At 41.1% G+C, this 14,393-nt stretch overlaps 1 protein-coding gene across 5 annotated transcripts in view; it reads left to right on the top strand.

Annotated features, from left to right (window-relative positions):
• LOC134227052 (metastasis-associated protein MTA1) overlaps nucleotides 1-14,393 on the top strand; it is a 245,591-nt gene that overhangs the window by 120,364 nt on the left and 110,834 nt on the right. For all 5 annotated transcript variants that reach the window (XM_062708294.1, XM_062708284.1, XM_062708266.1 and 2 more), the window contains exon 4: nucleotides 11,789-11,896. In XM_062708294.1, coding sequence (XP_062564278.1) covers nucleotides 11,789-11,896 — 108 coding nt within the window. The remainder of the gene's footprint in view (nucleotides 1-11,788; nucleotides 11,897-14,393) is intronic.

Genomic DNA, 14,393 nt, shown 5'->3' with positions numbered 1-14,393 from the left:
TATCCTAAACCGAAATATGGTCGTCTTCCACACTTTCGCAGATAGTTACTGTTTTTTTAAAGATAAATTATGCATTTATACATTTCATATTGAGGGACGACTCAACCGAGATTCGAACCCGGACAGGTTCATTATAGTCTGCTTTATTGCTGCGCCTGTTACAGCAGAGCACCAGTCGAGTCACACGAAGCATCCAAATTTGCCAGAGTATCAATTGTCTACCAACCTGACCCGGCAATTCAATGAAGGGGGAAGCACATTTGGCTGTGACATGTTTGGCTAACGTATTCAGCTCATGAAACGCACTATCGCCCGATTCTTGTGATGGAGGATGTACCACCTCCTCATCTCACCCAAACCATGGTGCACAGTAATCAGAGTGCACCGGAAGAACCGAACCAGGCAAGTTCTCTACTTCGCACAGCATGACGCTTCACCCACACAGGTCACCCAGCCCGGGTAGAAACTTCTGGGATCAAAACGAAAGAAAAAAATGGCTCGTATCCATACAAAATTATTTTGTTTATTGTGCCAGCCGTATCACATCGAAAACTGGGCCCATCGGATAGACGGAACAGCACGATGGTCAAGATATACCCGGGGATGCAATTTCGGATGAGTCGATGCAGTCCACCCGGCGTCCGCGTCACCGTCCCCACCCCATGTTCGGATTGTCTAACGGTTGGCGCTGTTGCTGTCGCTAAGTCTAGAACATTCGACGGAGTAGTAGTGCGTCAGTTAGGAGAGCCGTTCGCTCGTCCTCTTGATCTGATCGTACCTACTTGTATAATTTGGAAATGCCCATCTCTAGCATCTGTTTATGTATGTACGGGAACAGATGTTCCCAAAACTAAGTTGCAAATTAAAGTCTTGATGGTACGTGATTTTAAACTATTATTTTTTGTGCTAGTTTTCGACTCAGTATGTGGATTGCGTTTGTTCTAGTTTTAACATCGTTCGGTTAATTTCTTATATCGAACCCAAATTAAGTTGCACACCAGTGTGCCTTCTGACCTGTTGCTTGTGAAGTTTGAGAACAACTTCGGCGATGCACATAATATAGAGAAGGACACCGATTATTTGCGGCAACGGCACAAAGGCTGTGCGCGCGGCGGTGTGGCGATGTAGATGCGGGAAGTAAAACATATAAGACCATATCACGCCGAAAGCGAATTGTGGCGTGCGCATTTTCCTCCTTCGTTATGCTGAACTTTCCACCAGCAACGTCGGACGGCGATGCTGTACGGTCGGTGCATGGATAACGTTGCCGTCATCGTCGTCGATGGCGGGTGGTGTGGTGGCCTTTCTCTGATGGTGCTCGGTTTTCCCGGGGTGGTTCTAAATGGTGTGGGTTGATTTGTGAGTGTGGAAAATTGAATAGGGTATATGTTTTGGCAGTGTGTTGAGGAACAAACCTATTGCGGAGCGGCACGAATCGAATGCTACTTCCGTGTTTGGTGTTCTCTGGGTCATCTCTGATAATGTGATAATATAAGTATTTTATTAATCTCAGGTTGAATAGTCTTATTAGCAGACTGCTCAGACTATTCAACTAATTCATTATTATATTAGGAGCGTAATAAGTACCGTGAGCTATGTTTGATTTTTTTTTTTTTTTTTTTTTTTTTTTTTTTTCATGTAACCCGTTGGCAGTCTCTCGACTCAAACTCTACTCCGGGACCATCCCTGTTATTCCCCACGGTAATTAAATTTGCTTCTACGAGCCTCTATTTTAGATCAATAACAGACGTTCCTAAGCCACGTTGCTCAAATGGTCACTGTTTTAGGCCTGATCCAAATAGTTTTATTAAATAGTCCCCTTCAATAACATGATCACCGTTTTCACCCTTATAACTATCACTCATCACTCCAACTTAACACTAGGTCTATTCCCTGTTGATCCGGTGATTAAATTTGCTTCTACGAGCCTCTATTTTGATCATTAACAGACGTTTCTAAGCTACGTTGCTCAAATGGTCACTGTTAAGGCCTGATTCAAATAGTTTTCTACAAAATAATCCCGGTAGCATCACTTATTATCGTTTTCACCACCATCACTATCATAATTACTATTGTCCCTGTCATCACAAATATCTTATTTACAGTCATGAACACACACACAATGAATCGATCTTCAAAACAGCGCTGTTATATATCATATAAGAACCGACACTTCTACTAGCTTTCATTGGACATGTACCGAATATTTTACATTATTTCTAGTATAATTATAAAATAATTCCCACTTCTAGCACCTCAACTCAATATTGCATTTCATTCTTCATACTCACTGCGAACATGTTCCCATCCCAAATCAACTCTATCTTTTACCTAGCTTCTTCTGTCATTATGTCTACACCACCAATACCAACTTGTGTATTAACCTTTTCACTAACACTTGCATAACCACACAACATCACCATTTTCATATCAACAACCATTATTTTCACAATTTCATCGAGATCAGCAATTATCACTACTATCCCTACTATCGCGAGAGTCAGTCTTATTGTAGATATGATGACAAAGAGAGAAAACTCGAATAGAAGTGCATTTTGAAACAATAATAACGCACTAGATTTTGATGAATATGACTCGTTTAAAATTTATTTTGGAATCTATTTAGTTTATTTACCAGGCCACACTATTCCAGCAATTATCAAAAATTCTCAACTTAACAACACCGAATACTGTTGCTATGGGCCTGTTGGTCTTCAAAAGCTTCGAAATCGCCTCCGAATAAAATTCAACAGGTAATAATTTTACAGACATTTTTTGAGCTTCGAATTTTTGATAGGGTTAGGAAGTCTTATGGTAGATCTTTATGTCTATGGATCTACTGTTAATCTAGTCATAATTATGTCGAATGTTTCGCACTGTGTCATTATTACTCTGTCTGTCTTAGTTATCTTTTGTTTCCTACGTTATTCAGTTCAATTCTATACTCATTATAGATTATGGTACGATTTGATGTCAGTTCATTGTCTCTATTGGTAAAGGTCACCTCCTCTCAGGCGAGTATCCTAGTTCAAGCGTATAATTAAGCACCGCTTAAGAGTTAAGCAAACGTGAAAAAATGCAGAATGTCTTGATGATATTTTCTACTGATTAATTCCTACCTAGCTATGTTTAACCCTGGCTACGACTCATCATCGTCAGGAAACGCCTCTGAAAATTAATTTGGTTGCCATATCAGTGCTAATGGCGTAAGCCCACCCATCGCGGCAAGATAACCTATCCGAGGGGAGAGAGAAATAATGTAAGAAAAATGCTTGAGAATATCATTTCAAGACCAAAGTCTCAAAACTACCCATACGCTGCTGCAAACAAAGACCCAAACGACGACCCGACGAATCCAACAGCTCTCCCATGTAAACCAACACCATCAACACGCACGCGAGGGTCTCTGCTGTTGACAGTGCTGGTCCGCGCGAGAGCACCACCAGACTCCCGAAATCGACACTGTTCAAACGAATGTTGCCTTAATTGACTCCCCCATCCCGGGCACAGATTCTTTCCGAAGGATACTCAATATAAGTTCCACCGGGAAGCCAAGCACCAGAGATTGAGGAAAATCAGATAATCCAGCATCAGGCGTCTCGCGTCTGTTATTTAAGCAGAGAAGATGATATAGGTGATATTCTCAATACGGCCGTTCAGAATGGTTCAGCGGATGTAAATTATGGATCATTATTAAGTCTTGTAATTTTGAACAAAACATTCTGAATACACGTGATAAACTATGAATATTATTATATCGGAGTTTTTAATTAGGATCGCGAATAAAGTAAAAATACTGATAAGTATAAGTTTGTAATTACTACCGACATTGTATTTGTGATCAAAACTGACATTGTGTTTTTAGTTAAAACTCAAGTATACTAAATACGTAACGGAATAAAGTAGTGTTATTAAAATAAATTATAATAATTTAAATTATAAATTCTGATTAATATCAAGATACTGATCCAACATCACATCTTCAAGGGCTCCTCACAAGCTACACATTTCATTCAGGCACTTTAGAACGTCCATGTAGTAACTTGTTCACACTTGAAATCTGCCTCGACCAAGTGGGCAGAACGCGCCCTTACCCTTTCTGAACCAAAGGGCAGGGTAGTACCGTGAGCTATGTTTGATTTATGACTGTATAAGATATATTTTGAATATTTATCAATTCAACACGGATTTTGAGACTTCTGAATTTTAAGAATATTATTTCCATATGAAAATGTGATTGTTGAAAAAGAAGTTGTGTAGAATGTAGAGACACGGCAGGTATTTCAATGTATCATCGTAAGGGCGAAAGTAACGTTCATTTGCTAGAGCTCCACTATAGCAGAACGTTATACGTTACGGATGAGGTACGGATGAGTTTAGCAAAAAAGTGTCTCTTTTATTGGTTTTCGAGACTATGGCGAAAAGACGAAAATGTCTGTCTTTACCCTATCCCAGTGTTTCCCTGAGGGGCCGCGACCATACCAAGGGGCCGTGAGAGCTTAGCTAAGAATTAACCATTTTTGTGGTTTAAAAAATGTGTTTCTATTCTGTAATGAGTTGGAAACTACAACCAAAAGTGACGACATCATGACTACAATTAGTAGCTTTTTTAATATCGCGACTTGCAGTGGAACATTTTTAAGGAGTTTGTACTGATTGATGGTGCACCAGCAATGCTTGTGTCAAAATCAGGATTTCAGAGAAGCGTGAATGCCAAGGGTGTTCAACGTTCAATGCATGATTTTCCTATATGCCCTTATTTGTAAGAATCGTGAACTACAACTACAAGAATCAAAATCGTGAACAACATCAAATCTAAAGCTCTCAACGCACGTCTGTTCAACGAACTCCACAAAGAAAAATAAATGAAGATCACGAAGGCCTTCTTTTCAACACTGAGCAAAACGTAATCCAGTTAACACGATTAAAAGAATATTATTCTTCCATTTACTGCTGCTCCCTGGATGCGTACACAAGGCCTTTTTAGTTTGTCTTGTCCCAGCGCGTATCCTATTCGTATTCGCTTCCTTGACTTACCTTGACCATAAATTGGAACTTTAAGCTAGACCGAATAAGACTAGACAACTCGGCTTAAACAACAAAAATATTTTTTTTGCATTGCGCTAGTAATGGAGTATTTCGTAGATACTGAAAGCTGTCATGTTAGTAACTTTAACACTCCTAATCTGAATCCTTACGGAGAGCTGTTGGGGAAAGAACCGCTGTTCAATCAGAAGGCAGGGTTGGAAAAGCATGAAAACTTCCATTGCCGGCCACGCCCATCTTCTTCGTTACGAGGAAGGGTAGGGTAGTGATGATGTGATGAACCTACTAAAAGAGGGGCCAGCGACTCACCAAAACCCTCATAGGGTACAAAAATCTTTTAAACAATAAGTTTATTCATGGACAATGGGACTTAGCCTTCACTATGGCCATAATGATTATGGTCGATATGCGGCTTTCGCGGTTATTCACGGTGATGGATATAGCAAAAGCGGCGTCGTTTTTGCTTCTGCTGGTGGGTAGCTTGCACAGAACCCGATCCTTGAACAAGGGACCAAGTCTACGAGTGACACTAGGCCTGTCATAATGGATGACCGTCAATCATTTTACGAATCCGGAGAGTGATATCGAGCTCGCACTTTCTTGTCGGGAATACAAGCGAGTTCCTTCCATATTTCCTTGGCAGGTTATAGCCTTGACGAATTATAAGAAGGACCTTCGACATGTAGACATACTTTTTGAAACTTAGCATTGTCCAATTTACTCACAACAAGTTGCATTCCACGGGAAATGCGGTCCCATTGTTCCCTAATGAAAATTTGCCCGATCGGACGTTGCGTTTCGGAATTATTGAAAAATCATTGTTCTCCTCTTGAAAAAAAATCAAATCCGATTTTTTCTCGTTAATGGTAGCAATGCGTATTAATTAATGCAAAAACATGCAAAATGATAGAAATCACGTGACCTATTCCCCTAAAGTGCTTTTTTGACCTTTCTAATGATTTTTTAAAATACATTTTTTGATGCACGAGAAATTCATCATCGCCGCTAGGAGGATTAATCTGGTTGTTCTTTGTTAATCTATTTCCTATATACATAAAAATGAATTTCTGTCTGTCAGAACCTTATCGACTCAGAAACTACTGAACCGATCGGCGTGAAAATTTGTATGAAGAGGTTTTTGGGGCCGGGGAAGGTTCTTAATATGGTTTGAGATCCCTCCCCCTTTTGGAAAGGGGGGCTCCCATGGAACCAAATCTGGCATGTGGAGGTTTTGGAAGGGAAATACGTTTCTATGGTGGTTCAAAACCCCTCCCCCTTCTGGAAAGGGGGGCTCTCATACAAATGAAGCAACTCGAGAACTAATCAGAGAATAAATCAGTTTTCAGAGAAACGAAACTCGTCGGGTCTGCTAGTCATTTATAAATGGAAGATAGTCATAATAGTGCATAGTATTTATTCCTTTTTGTGGGTAGTCTCATTCTTCCACGAAAAGCGTACTTTGAAGTCATAATTGAATACTTTTTAGTCAAAATAAAATAATAATGCGAGCTTCCTGGCATTCGAGCATTCGAGGCATTCGAGCTTCTTGGAACAAAGCTTCCAAGCCTGTTGAAAGGAGGCTTCCGAGCTTCTTGGAAGGAGGCTTCCGAGCCTCTTGAAAAGAGGCTTTCGAGCCTCTTGAAAAGAGGCTTCCGAGCCTCTTGAAAGGAGGCTTCCGAGCCTCTTGAAAGGAGGCTTCCGAGCCTCTTGAAAGGAGGCTTCCGAGCCTCTTGAAAGGAGGCTTCCGAGCCTCTTGAAAGGATGCTTCCGAGCCTCTTAAAAGGAGGCTTCCGAGCCTCTTCAAGGAGGCTTCCGAGCCTCTTGAAAGGAGGCTTCCGACCCTCTTGAAAGGAGGCTTCCGAGCCTCTTGAAAGGATGCTTCCGAGCCCCTCGAAAGGAGGCTTCCGAGCCTCTTGAAAGGAGGCTTCCGAGCCTCTTGAAAGGAGGTTTCCGAGCCTCTTGAAAGGAGGTTTTCGAGCCTCTTGAAAGGAGGCTTCCGTGCCTCTTGAAAGGAGGCTTCCGAGCCTTTTGAAAGGAGGCTTCCGAGCCTCTTGAAAGGAGGCTTCCGAGCCTCTTGAAAGGAGGCTTACGAGCCTCTTGAAAAAAGGCTTCCGAGCCTCTTGAAAGGATGCTTCCGAGCCTCTTGAAAGAAGGCTTCCGAGCCTCTTGAAAGGAGGCTTCCGAGCCTCTTGAAAGGAGGTTTCCGAGCCTCTTGAAAGGAGGCTTCCAAGGCTTCTTGAAAGGAGGCTTCCAAGGCTTCTTGAAAGGAGGCTTCCAAGGCTTCTAGAAAGGAGGCTTCCAAGGCTTCTTGAAAGGAGGCTTCCAAGGCTCTTGAAAGGAGGCTTCCAAGGCTCTTGAAAGGATGCTTCCAAGCCTCTCGAAAGGAGACTTCCAAACCTCTCGAAAGGAGGCTTCCAAGCTTCTCGAAAGGAGGTTCCAAGCCTCTCGAAATGAGGCTTCCAAGCCTCTCGAAATGAGGCTTCCAAGCCTCTCGAAAGGAGGCTTCCAAACCTCTCGAAAGGATGCTTCCAAACCTCTTGCAACGAAGCTTATAAGCATTCAAGACAAAAGCATTCTTGTCTCTCAAATGGCGGCTTTCGCCTTTAGATTCTTGATTTTAGCTCAGAAATATATTCTTAACATATTATTATTATTAAGCATTTGTCTCGATCAGGTAGATTGCATTGAAGGTTTTCTAAATTTATTTATTCGATATTTTGTTCTTTTGATATTTTGTCCTACAGTCCTTTCACTGTGCTCGTTGGGATAAGGAAGATCCATTAATTACGTAACGCAAAAATTGCCCATTTTCAACCCCCCCTCCCCCCTATGTCACACTTTTTGTATGAAGCCTCTAATTTTTTTGTATGGATTGCCACACTTCGGGCAACCTCCCCTCCCCCTTCTAAGCGTTACGTAATTTGTGGATGTTCCCTAAGCAGGTTCCAAAAGTCTTTGATTTACTGATCGACATGCATGTTATGTACAATACAAAGTCTTAGAATGAATATTTATAAGTATTTTAGAAAAAGTTTTTATTGACATTTTTATACATCAGTCGTTACGCAGAATAATCTTGTACGATTGAAACAACTTTTCCGGTTGTTGCACCAAACATCATGGATATTGTTGATTCAAACTTCGAGATTGTTATTATCGCTGTTAACGCTGATTCACTGCTTCATTCAATTACAATAATGTGTTGTTACCAGTTGACTTTTTATAAATCAATATTTTTTGGATCTTGATGATGGATTTTATATTTTATTGACGTAATTGTAATTTAATCTTTTCTTGTGAAGTCTACAAAAGTTTGAGTCTCACGCACGCAAAGCAGATATGAATGATATTTTTTAATTTAAGTACAGACTTGCGCATTTCCAACTGTTTGAATGATTGTTCGGATTAGTAATTGGCTATCTGGTTTTGTTCCTGCGGTTGATACCGAAACTTTTGATATCTACGGAGCGTTAACACAAGTTTTAGATTTTTTGACAACTTAGATTATTAAATTTTTTGTCGCTTACGAGTGATAAACGTTAAGTGGTCTTGTGAAAACATGGAACGCGATTCTGGGTGGACCATCCTACATCGCATGATTGAAACGACCATTTCATAATATGGAAAAACTGTGTAAACTGATCAACATAAAGCATCTTGTCTTCATGGAGCGAGAATGGAACAGAGGTAATATGGATGACTCTCACTCTCCATGTAACTAGTTCGATTCTGTTTCTGTCACTTTTTCCTCTTTTGTTGATGTCATGGTATAGTCGATAAAGTAGTTTCGCAGAATTTTTGAAAGTAAAGAAAAACAACCATGAGTATTGTTGTTTTCTGGTGCATTATTTGACAGTGGAAGCTGGAAAGCATGGTTGAAACATGAAATACAAGAGAGTTAAATCAACAATCTCGTATGGTTGATTCAACCCTATATCAAAAAATAAAAAAAAATTTAAATGGTCTAGAAGCAATAAGGGCAATTTACTAATATTGAATAGAAATATCGTTAATATAGTTCTCGACTTCCCTGGGCATAAAAGTATCATCGTGTTAGCCTTATGATATACGAAAGCATAAATGGTAACTTGGCTTTGAAAAATCGCGATTAATAACTGTGGAAATGCTGATTGAACACTAAGCAGCGAGGCGGCAATGTCCCAGTGGGGGATGTAATGCCAATAAGAAGAAGAAGATGTTCAGCGGTTACAACCTTCTTCTTGGGAGGTACCTTTTTGAACTTTTCCTTTTTTTGAGGTACCTTGCCTCTCCAAAAAGTTGTCCAAAATTTTCATTATTCCATGAAGCTTTCCAATTCAAATTATGTTTATACATCAAGTATCAGGGCAACATGGACTACGTCCAAGGGCGATCCCTGCCCAGGCCATCTTTGAGTTGTGGCGCCTGCCTAGGATGCGGTCTGATTGGACTGTGAACTTCTATTAAAAGCTGCATGTATCCACCAAAGCGTGTTAGGTGGGACACTAAACAGACCTGACACGACGGCCCTCCGACGAGACAGGAGTTTTTCGAAGGCCCAATAAGCCGCCTGTAAAACCACAAATTACGAACGAAATAAGAGATAATGGCAGCCAATTAGCACAAGGATGTCCGAGGACAAAAGGCCGTTTCATTAACTATAACATCATCAACGTGCACTGTCCATACGAAGAACGACCCGACAACGAGAAAGAAGCGTTCTATGCGCAGCTGGAGAACACATATAATGGATGCCTAATGTGGAAAGTCAAAATCGTCATCGACGACATGAACAAAAAAAAACGGAAAACCAAATCGACCACGTTCTAATCGACGGTAATTTCTTTTCCGATATCACGAATGTCTGCACCTTACGTAATGCGAATATTGAATCCAACCACCACCTCGTTGCAGTATGCCTGCGCTCAAAACTCTCGACGGTGTGGAACACGCGTTGAAGTCGAACGCTGCGGCTAAACATTGGTCAGCTACAAGATGGTAGACTAGCCCAAGACTTCAGGCAGCAGCTGGAGGTAGCACCCCCCAACGGAAGAGCAGCTAGGCGCAGGTTCTCTTGAAGACGCATGGAGAGATATTCGAACCGCCATTGTTAGCACCGCAGCCGCTGCATTTGGCACGGTGCTCCCTAGCACCAGCACATCACCAACGATGACTTACAAAAGCTGTTGAAATCCACCATGCGTTGTAAGAGTCGGTGGTGGCGTTACGATAGGAAACGGCGTAGGAGAAATGTTCTCGTGGAATACTGAAGTTAGCGATCGTTTTAAAAAATTAAGCAGCTCAAGAGCAGATTCAGCAGAAATGCTAAGCTGCGTAAAAATGCGGCAAATAGATGCGTACCAGAGGAAAAGTTATGCTATGCACATTTCGCATGTCTCTGAAAAAACTTCCTAAAACAACCATGTCCTCTATTGATCCAACCTCACACATCCAAAATCAGTCGGTGGGTCCAATAACCTTTGATCGCGGTGTCCCATGCGTGTTGCCATTTGAGTAACGAAGTTACTCGCTTGACGCGTCGTACTCCTCTCGTGTTCCAGAAACGCTCAACATCTCCTTCCAAAAGTATGCCGATAGGCATCAACCGGCGATGGCACACACTGTCTCATACGATATGGTGCGTTATGCGGTTGCACATCAGCCGGTGTACTTAGTTCAATTCCTTATTGTACTGGGCCTCTAGTGCCTTCGCCCATACCGGAACGCCGGGGTATACCCCGTTAGGCATAAGTACATTAGGCATAAGATCGGTAGGCGTAAACGACCCAAAGAACAGCCTATAAATAAGGCAGAATTATGCTAAACGTCCATTATGCCTAACGTCGTGGACCTAGAACGCCGTATTGGATTACATAGAGCGCAACCCCTGCAGTCAGTCTACTTGTCTGACTCTCAACAGGCAGCCGACAAGTATGTTGAAAATCTGGTGGATCCGGGAAAACCAGATGTTACGACGCCGACGTAACAGCTCAGGCGCAGTTGCGATGGCAATAAATAGTGTGGAAAGTAAATATGAACAAATTTCGACATCACAATTTGTATGAAAAGTAAATTAGTGACAAATTACTGAGATATAATAAAAATGTTTTCGTGAAGTTGAATTCATGTTTACAAAAAGAAGGGAACTACCAACATTTTGTTTATTTATTTATTATTTATTTATTAACAATTACCATATAGCAGCCTTCGTTACTTTTGGTCAGCCTTGTTCGGGTAAAACAAGAGCTCTGAAAGCTTCATAAGTATTGAAATGGTTCTGTCCATGTGTTCTATTTGTGCATTTTTGTACTTGGCGCAACTTTTCAGAACATATTTAGCATATGGATATCTCACAAGAGGATTTTTGGCATAAGAAATAATTAGCACAATTAAAAAAAATGTTTTTCGAGTGTAAACCTTATACGAAGTGTTCGTCATACAGAATCTTTTTTATGCAAAATGAGCCATCCGCGTACTATTATCTACAACAGCCAACAATTCTGAATTTGATTTTTTAATCTTCAATTTATGCGTGTGTCAATTCTAGACCAACACTTGAAAAGGGCGTAACAGTCAAAATTTATTCCTTCTTATTCTTTGTCCACATATATAGCTATACATGTAGGCCAAGAATCAGAAGGAATAAATTTTGGCTGTTACGCCCTTTTCAAATTTTGGCCCAGAATTGATCTCTAATCGAAGTAATCGCGTAACCACACCGGTTCTAATCACGTTGTCTTTCTTTTTATCATCTACTTTCCAGTGGCCACATCGGAGGAATCCCCCGTAGCAATGAAGCTGAAAAAGATGTGGCTGAAAACACCGGTCGGCGAGGAACAAGCCGCCCAAGTAGTACTAGACCCTGCCCTAGGTAAGTGCAACTAACACCGTCCGTCGCCATCTGTTGTCGTCAGTTTCAACCGTCCAGATAAGTTTAGAAGAAGTTGACTGGGACCAGAAGTGGTTGCTGCCATCGTGGGTCAAAACCTGTTATTAGGAGCTAATCACGCCATTAGTTGCTTCTTTGTGAGCTTATTATCATTGTCGTGAGAATGCTCATGATCTTGCTTTTCGCTTGCTCTGTCTACCGAACGTCGGCGAAGATCATCACCGTCGTCGTCATCGATCATTGCGAAAAGTATGTAGATCGAAAATTGCAGCCAATGCAGTTTGATAGCGCTGCAAACGCGGACATATGCAGCATACACACATACTCAAAGGGTAGCAGCACTTGGCCGTTTTGGCTGCCAGTCTGCACCGTCCACCAAACTACTTATTGGTACTCTTGGCATTCGTTTGAGTTTACTGTTCGATGTCTATAATTATATGTGCATCCGACTGCGGCGACTCTATAAATTAGAACAACGCTGAATCGTTCGTTCGTTGTTTTGAGAACCGGCAACCGTTTGGCAAGCAGTGGAGTGGGTAGGCAAATGAATGCGCGTCAAGGGCGTGTCGTGTTTCGTCGTCTTCAAATTCATCATCCGTCGAAAGTAGGTATCAGCCAAACAACGAGAGGTGCTTTTTCAGGTGTTTCTTTTCGCCTAAGCTGCGTTCAGTGGCACGAAGGCTTGGTCAATGCCTGAGATTTGGTTAACTTCTTCTGGATGCGAAGATCATCTATAGACGTGGTTCCGCTATAACAGGGCCAAGAAAGCGCGACAACGCATTTCATACACAAGAAGCAACGGGTCATCGATTGCTAGGTTGAAGCGGACGCTAAGGGGGACCGTACTGATTTGCATATATCTTGGATTTATGGTATTATAGGCGGTATGCTTCGTCTTTATCGATTTTTTTTTGTGGGAATGGTATAACACAACTACAACCATTCGAATCGTTTTGGAATTAGCCACAAATTTCAGTGATGAAAAGAAATGTCACATCCAGACCTCTCTAAATTGAAGTGTTTAGACAATACAGAAGATATTTGCTTTGTAGATCCACATTCAACCGCCGCGTTTATGTTCGGAGAAATTTAGGAATAAAAAATCCCCTCATCGAAAAAAAAAACTCGTTTATCATTCACCATCGAGCGACCACCATTTCGTTGCATTCGTAATTCCAAACTTCCAAGCGTTTCCTTCGTCCTATCAACCGTTCCCATTTCTGTTCAAGGGGCCTGGTAGCATATGAGCCTCAAAGAGCAGAGTAAAGGGTCGTTGGACATTTTTTAATTTAAAACTTACGACGAATGCCTGGCTGCTGCTGTTACGGTTGTTGTCGTTTGCTCATCGACCAGAAGGTAAATGGGAATATTTAAATGGTTGCTACTTTAGAGAGCATAAAAACATGTGTGAAATTTTTAGGATTATGAACGATAGTGTATTGGTACAAAGGCATCCAATCCAACGAATCTGTTCACCGTATTTAAAAAATGTCTCCAAAATGTAATTGGAATTTACATCCTAAACAGTTAACTGAATAACATAAGGTTTTATATTTGTATAGTTTTATATATATAGAGTATAAATTGAAATGAAATAAAAATAATTGACTATAAGTCATAGTAAAATAAACAATTTTACATAGACGACTGTAAATCCAGGAAAATTTCCTTACCAAGGAGTCAAGGACTGTTTTCAAAGGATCAGTAATATGTGGCAAAAGCTCAGTGTTGTTTAAAATTGATGTTTAAAATTAGCTTCGTTTTATTTATTCTAATTATATGAGATGATCTCTTAGCCATTAAATAACTTTGTCGTAGCAGAAGGTTGTAGTGTGTCAACTTATTATGTTTCAAGTTATGTTTTAGAGGAGGAATTTCTCTAAAAGTGCATTTCATTAAAATAAATTTACAGTGTCACGAAATCGCGACGGATTCGATATGCTAATAACGTCCCCGATAATTTATGAATTTCTGATTCCTATGCACTGATCGACATTGGACTAATGGAGGATTCGCTGTTAACTGTGCAATCGTTCGAAAAATCGTTCAAAGGTTTTAATAACTTTTGGTGGCTTGAGCGCCACTTTCGCGACCGAGAGACCAACCGTCTATTGTTTTGCCCGAGAGACGATAATCAGAGGCCGTACACCTATTACGCAACGTTTTTTTTGGGATTTTTTTTCGTGGGATCTTATTGAAGAGGAATAGAAGTTCGTAAACCCAATCTACCATGAGCATGAGCATGATGACCGTGCATTTCGTAGTAGGGAATCAATGGATGGAAGCATGGGATTTGCACTCTAACCTCAATGTGCACAGTCCGAGAGCTCTAGTATTTTGGAAGGTCGATAACGGCGCTGGCCACGTCCTCACGGTCATCGGGGATGGGAAGGAATTGATGATGCAGTTACTCGCCCACTACAAGCCGAGAACACCTCTGCACTCGCCACGAGTTCCTGCGGAATTTTATTGGCATCTG

This window comes from Armigeres subalbatus, chromosome 1 (assembly GCF_024139115.2).
Source record: "Armigeres subalbatus isolate Guangzhou_Male chromosome 1, GZ_Asu_2, whole genome shotgun sequence".
NCBI lineage: Eukaryota > Metazoa > Arthropoda > Insecta > Diptera > Culicidae > Armigeres > Armigeres subalbatus.
This window is presented reverse-complemented; position numbering and strand designations above follow the sequence as displayed.